The following is a 7,076-nucleotide window of genomic DNA, read 5'->3' on the forward strand; positions in this document are numbered from 1 at the left end:
AGGGATAGAGAAACTCCCAGGATCCCTAAGTTTTGGAGGAAGCTTGTTTTGAATTAAAGCACTACATTCTTCACTTACTGCTACTGTCTCACGATTCTCAGCTCTCCTCTTGTTGGATAAAATCTCTTTCAAAAACTTAGCATATGAGGGAATCTCGGTCATAGCATCAATAAAAGGAATGGTGATATCCAGTTGCTTGATCAAACTGTAGAAGTTTGCTCTTCTTTCCTCTTCCCTAGATTTCTGGAATTTTTGTGGGAAGGGTAGAGGTGGGGTATGCTTCTTTACGGGTTCAACTTCTTGTATCTCATCTTCCTTATCTTGAGCAATAACACCCTCATTCACTTTCTCATTTTCACCTTCTAGATTCTTCCTGACAACTTGTTCCCCATTAGGATACGGTGGGTCCAATAATTGCTTCCCACTCCTAGTGGTGACGGCGTTCATGTGTTCTCTTGGTTGTTCGGGCATAGCTGGCAACTTACCTGTGACTTTAGTACTTGATATAGATGGTTGATTTGCTAACTGATTTTCAACCATATTTTGGCGAGTATCCATCCGATCCAAACTTTCTGTAATCTCTAACTGACCTTTAACCAATTTTTCCAACAATAATTCCATATTCGACGGGACCGGTGTTTCCACATTAGGCTTGGATTGATTTACTAGAACTTGATATCCTTGGTTCTGCCTGAATTGTGGTGGATGATTTCCTCTAAAATTTTGCTGCCCTGAAATCCTGGTGGTTGACTTTTACTATTTAAATACTGGGGATTAGCCACCCCAGCTGGATCACCCCAAGAGAAACCAGGATGATTCCTCGATGCATTTGGATTGTAGGTTCCTCGTTGTTGGAATGCCGGTTGTATACCACCATACCCTACCACATCAACTTGTTCCATTGTAGCTTGAGAATCAACACTGAGACACTCCTCTGAATTGTGCTCTCCTCCACACAACTCACACATCATTACAGGCCTTGGAGGAGTAGAAGCTTTAGAAACATTACCTGAAGCTTGATTCTTGATAGTAATCTGGGCCAACTGTTGAACTAAAGTGGCTACATTGTCAAACTTAGCCGATAGAGCGGATATCTGATCAACTTCAGTCACGCCTCCAATCAACTTCTGGGGAGATCTCTCTGAATACCAAGTCGTCCTATTCATCGCAACCTTTTCCAACAATTCTTCAGCTTGATCTGGCTCTAGGATTGTAAATGATCCTCCCGATGAAGCATCGACTAGGATTTTTGAATTGTCCAGTAATCCCTCATAGAAAGCCATAATTAAATCCCAATTCTGAATACCGTGATGAGGACATTGTATCCTCATCTCTTTGAATCTCTCCCATGACTCTGCCAAAGACTCACCAGTTAACTGTCTGAAATTCTGAATAGATCTCCTCATTTTCTGAGTCTTAGATATGGGAAAAAATCTCTTAAGGAACTCTCTGTGCAACTGGTCCCAAGTTTCAAAATAGTTCGCCGGATAAGAGGCAAGCCAACTGTTAGCTTTATCCCTTACAGTGAATGGAAAGAGGCGAAGCTTGATAGCATCTCCCGGGACTCCGTTAATTTTGAAAGTGCTGCAAATCCTCAGAAATTTTGCAATGTGAGCATCAGGGTCCTCTGTTGGTGACCCACCAAAAGGATCCGAAGCAGCCATCTGAATTATAGTCGGTTTTATTTCAAAATTATTAGCATCAACCCCTGGCACATTGATACTTCCATGTCCTGCCGCATCTGGAGCAACGTAATCTGAAATGGGCCTCCCAATGCGTGGTGGTTGATTGACTCCCTATCCTCCGAGAGCCAGATTGTTCTGATTTCCATTGTTCGCCATCCTAACCTGTTTTCTTAAGAACTTGGCTCGCTATTCGATCTCTGGGTTAAAAGGTTCTAATCCTTCGTTCCCTGAAGAGCGAGTTCGCATATAACACCAAGTCCGCTGATAACAGAAACACAGCTCAACACAAGAAACTCGTTATCGATTAGCGAAAATAAAAATGAAATAAAATAAAAGAAAAGAAAATTAAAAGAAAAAGACTAGACTTCGAAAATGAAACTTTCACTAATATTAGTACGTAGCGCCACCTCCCCCGCAACGGCGCCAATTTGATGCGTAGTATATTTGCAAACAAATAATACCCGGAGTATTCGGGTTGTCGAACCACAGGGAGATGGGGTACTAATCACTAATTACTCGCTTACTTATAAGAACTAGTCTGATCGAAACTTGATGGTTGATTGGTTGCATAAAATAACGAGCAAGAAATAGAACAAATATTAAGGTTTCGTAAACAATAGAGCAAAATGGGATTCTTGGGATCATAATGTTTAATCACCTAGTGCCAATTAACGTTTGTAATATTTGGTTTGAAATTAAGATCTGTGTGGGAATGCAAAGTGGAATAGAATTACTCCCGTAATCTCTATTCCTAGTGAATTGCCACTCCCGTGGCTTAAACACCCGATAAGATCGAAGATCAGCATTCAATTATTCCTAATTACTACCATCTCCCGATGAGCAACAATCTAGAATTAACTTCCCCTAATAAATTCCCCTTTCCCAAGGTCTAACTATTAGGTGCAATCGTGTGTGCCCTAATTTATGCCCCAATTCCCATTGGTGACACAAATTTGACTATGAAGCTAGTAATTTAGGCCTTTAATTACCAACAGCAGCAAGTTAAGACAAGATTGCAACACAAATCATAAAAACCAAACATAAATATATTAAGAAATTAACGAACAAGGCACATAGGTTCATAAACAAACTCACCCAAGAATCCCTAAGGAATTTAGCCGCTCATGGCCATAATAACAGTAAATTCAATGCTTAAAGATAAACAAATAACAACGAGAATAAGAGTAAGAGTGAAAGAGTTCTCCCGAATCTTTCTAGCTAGTTCTCTATTCCAAAGCTAGTTGTAAATCTTCAAATTGGTCCTCTTTGTGCTTTGCTCTTGATTGCCTTCAAAACACCGAAATCGCAGAAGAAGGAGAGGCCTAGGGTTGATAGAAGATGATCTTTTTATAGTAGAAACCCGATGGCATCAAATTAGGAGTCTTCCAAATTAACGACTCTCCGCGATCTCGACGCGTCGAGCCTCCAAAATGTGCGATGTCTGAAGCTACTGGAATTTTTCGACGCGTCGAGGCATGGGCTCGACGTGTCGAATTGCTGATGCTTCGACTTCTTCCTCTTTTGATCATTTCGTGCTTGAAATTCTTCCCTTGCTCTCACGCTCACCCTGTAATGGTGAAGAAAAACACTACCGAACACCGTAAGGCATTCAAAACAAGTGTAAAAACATAATCTAACGAGAAAGCAAGGAAAACAAGTAATAAATGGACATGATTCAATAACTTTGTTTTTAAAATGAATCAGAAAAGCTATAAAAACATGCACAGATGTGATAACATCAGGGTGCCCGGCGGGCTCTGCCCGCCCGCCGGCTGCCCGCTGCCGGCGTTGCCCAAGAAGGCCGCGGGTATGTGGCGGGTCCCCTACCCCCCCCTACCCCCCACTGACTCTTTTTCACCAAAAACGCCCCGGGAACCTTTGTGGAACCCGAAACCATGCTTAAACACTTTCAAACGCAATTGATAACACACGTAGACAATTAACGGATCAAAGATCGAGAAACATATGGCACATAACCTATCATGCTTTTCTAAACATAATCAACACCCAATCATGCAAATTCCCACCCAATATACCAAGAATAATTCCATACGATACAACCTAGGGTTTTAATCATTTTTAAATCAACAAGGACACAATTCATCTTCTAACATCAAGATTCGGTAAGAATATCACATAAACATCAAGAACATCCTACAATCATCAAGAACATCATATAATAATCAAGAACGTCATATAATCATCAAGAACCCATCATCGTCAAGATCATCAAGAACATCAATGGAATCATAACATCAATTATCAATATAACGAATCGTTAGCACACAATAATATGGGGGATCCTAAGGGGGAATCATAGCTATGAAAATAGGTTTTGTTGAGACATGTGTTACCTCTTAGCCTTAATTAATTCCTTGGCTATGAAGGGTCTTTCTTTAAGCTTTCTTCTTTCTTGATTTCCCCTAAGGGGATTCTTGGAACTTCTTGTGTGGTGAGAGATTATTGTGGTGAAAGATCTAGGTGCCTTCTATATCCCTATTTATATATTTAAGACTCCTAATTAGGGCCTGAATGGTATGGGTTTACTAATTCTATTCCTTATAGGACTAAGGACTTGTTTTAGGGATAAGGGTCCATGGTCCATAGTGGACCATATTAATTAATTAAAGAGAATCCTAATCATAATCTGAATAGTAAAAGGCCTACTTCCTTTATTCCTAATAGGCCTAAGACTCTCATTTAGGCAAGGGTCCACGGTTCATGGTGGACCTCATTAATTAATTAAAGGGGAAACCTAACCGAATTAAATCATATTTAATTATTATTAACGGGATTAATTAAATAATTAATCCGGGATTGAAGGCCGTAACACGGGGTGTTACACTCTCCCCCCCTTACGAGAAGCTTCGTCCCCGAAGCTTAGAAATCATTGCGGGGGTAACGAGTCAAAGGTAGTACGGTGGTCCTATAGAGAAAGTATTCTGCGGGGAAACTGTATAATTGTATGTCTATGTGTGCTGGGTTTTTGGGAACGATTAGGTTTAAAGGGCTAAGAGAGTCAGGGCCGGTCCTGGGGCATGGGCAGGCTGGGCCCATGCCCAGGGCCCATCCCTAGAGGGGGCCCATAGACTTAGATATAATAATACATTGTATATTATATATATTACTTAGTATATGTTAAAAAAAATTATTTAATTATTTTTGACTTAATGACTTCTTATAGAAGTCGAATAAACGGAAGATTTAGGAAGACCCGAAGAAAAGAGCCGTCGGTGCATCGCAACTCGCAACAATTCAATACATCTCCGCCAAAGCAACCATTAAATTCCGCTCAAGGAGTTATTAAAAGTCGAGAAGCTAAATAAGAATGGGCAATCGAGTGAATCGACAATCTACTTTCATAATCCACAAATAACAAATCTTCTCTGCGGTCAGTCGGTCCTAACTCTGTTTGCCTCGCCTTCACCACTCTGGTCTACAATTGTAATTTGTAAAGGTATTTTAATTTTTATGATTTGAGATTTTTTTTGAAAGCTATGATTTGGGAATTAGGCCGTATTGTTAATTGTATTGTTGAAAAGTCTATGATTTTGTCATTTGGGAATTGGGATTTGCAGAATTGTAGAATGCACTACATTAGGAATTTGTAGAATTCTGATTTCTGAAAGCTCTATAATTTATTTAAGAATGATAATTTTTAATTGGGATTTGTAGAATTGAAAACTACAGGTCATGGTTTAGTTTGCAGATTAAATAATTATCCATTTATATATCCAGAATTCTAAATTCCTAATTGTTAATTGAAATATTGAATAAGCTGTATTGTTGTATCTATTCCTTCTCAAAGTAAAATGGCATCTGTTAGATGCCAAAGTAATTTTTTTGTTTAATTTACTAATTACTTTGCTGTAGTGATTCATATTGTCTCTTTTTAATATTTGTGGATTGCTCCTGTTGAATGTTGATATCCAAATATTAATGGGGATTTATTCGGAATTAATTGGCCTATATGTTATAATTTCATTTATTTATGCAGAATATTAATCTTTATTTTTGCCGAGATTGAATGATATGAATATTTTTATATTTAAAAAAATTGTTGAAAATTTTCTAATCTTATTTCATGTTATTTGACATCATGATTTCATTAGTATTATTAAAATTTAATTGTAATTTTTTATATAGGGGCCTTTTTTTTTAAAATTTCGCCCCGGGCCTATAAAATGTTTGGACCGGCCCTGAAGAGAGTGGGTTTCAAAACTAAGGACAAAGTGAATTTAGGAATTAGTATCAAAGTTTTCAAGGTTGCAACTTAGGGTGTGAGGTTGCCACCTTGTATGGAATCGTTAAAATAGGGAATCAAAAATGTGGTTTGAAGGGTAGAAAGGGTTTTGAAATAAGGAGGGGGCCGATTTCCCGAGGGAGGGAAAGGAATTCGGCTAGGATGGGTTAAGGGTTCTCGATTTTAAGTGACTATTCTGGTTTGATGCTTTGATCCCGATGTATTGACGAACTGATGATCCTTCTTCCTTGGTGTTGGCACTTGCTTGACTTTAAGATCCTTGTTAGACCTTGCTTCCCAGGCTAAAGTTTCATCCTTCTCTCCTATCTTGAGGGAATCTCCCGTGATGATTTAACACTTACTTCGTTAATGCGTCCAAGGTCTTGACCAAGTTTGGTCAACCAAGCCGATCTCTTAGGGCGCACTTCCCAAATTCTTCCCAAAGTCTCTTGGGAGTCGATAAGCTTTGGGTTGGCTTTTTCTTATTGAATTTCATCTCTTCTTTAGTGAGTGAAATTCTTAGTAAGACTTCATGTCTTCTCCGAGGTTCGGCTTGTTGTGCCCTTTTGTGTTACTTTTAATGATGAAGGTGTCCTTGCATGCTCTTTTTCTTCTTGAAGCGCAGTTGGTTACCTAATCTCGTTGTGGAATGACTCGGTGAGTTTACGAGTCATCTCATTTCCTTGTGGGTCCTTAATGACCCTTGAGATCTTGGCACAAATGTGCTCTTTACTTTTTGCCTAGCACCACGGGCTACGTCGTTCTTGATTCCATACAACTTGTAAGGAGTCCTCTGATTTGCTTGAACGATATCCATGGTTTGGAGGAGTCCCGATCCATCCTTAGTATTTTGACTTTTAAGGCCTTTGTGAGTCCTTAGCACGAGTTCCCAACTCGTCTCCTTGGTCTGCACAATCCTTTATGCCAATCATCCCTAGTCGATTGCATCGTAGAATCCAACTTCAACTCCACGTGTAATGCAATTGGTTGTGCTTTTCCGACGGTGTCTTGCGTGTCAAGGTCTTTTACCGATGACACCATGTTTGGGCGACCCATGGTTCCTTACCCAAGACTCGCGTTCATCAATCGAGGCACACAAGTGCGCCACGAATCAATAAAACGAGGGGTTAAGAAATCAGCACATTTTA

The 7,076-nt window shown here is 39.5% G+C and overlaps 1 protein-coding gene across 1 annotated transcript; it reads right to left on the bottom strand.

Annotated features, from left to right (window-relative positions):
- Window positions 1-665: 665 nt before the first annotated feature.
- On the bottom strand, window positions 666-1,831 carry LOC109181293. Its single transcript, XM_019331045.1, has 2 exons — window positions 1,724-1,831; window positions 666-1,664 (listed from the first exon to the last, which is right to left on the bottom strand). Exons 1-2 carry the CDS (start codon window positions 1,829-1,831, stop codon window positions 666-668), a joined length of 1,107 nt encoding a protein of 368 aa, XP_019186590.1.
- Window positions 1,832-7,076: the final 5,245 nt, after the last annotated feature.

The sequence above is a fragment of the Ipomoea nil genome, unplaced genomic scaffold (assembly GCF_001879475.1).
Source record: "Ipomoea nil cultivar Tokyo-kokei standard unplaced genomic scaffold, Asagao_1.1 scaffold1043, whole genome shotgun sequence".
NCBI classification, from domain to species: domain Eukaryota; kingdom Viridiplantae; phylum Streptophyta; class Magnoliopsida; order Solanales; family Convolvulaceae; genus Ipomoea; species Ipomoea nil.

What these genes read in the sequence shown, in the direction of transcription:
- LOC109181293 (XM_019331045.1), bottom strand. Translation starts at nt 1,831, where the DNA reads ATGGAAATCAGAACAATCTGGCTCTCGGAGGATAGGGAGTCAATCAAC. An exon ending in AGATGCGGCAGGACATGGAA is followed by an intron (nt 1,665 to 1,723) that starts GTATCAATGTGC and finishes ACTATAATTCAG; the next exon opens with ATGGCTGCTTCGGATCCTTT.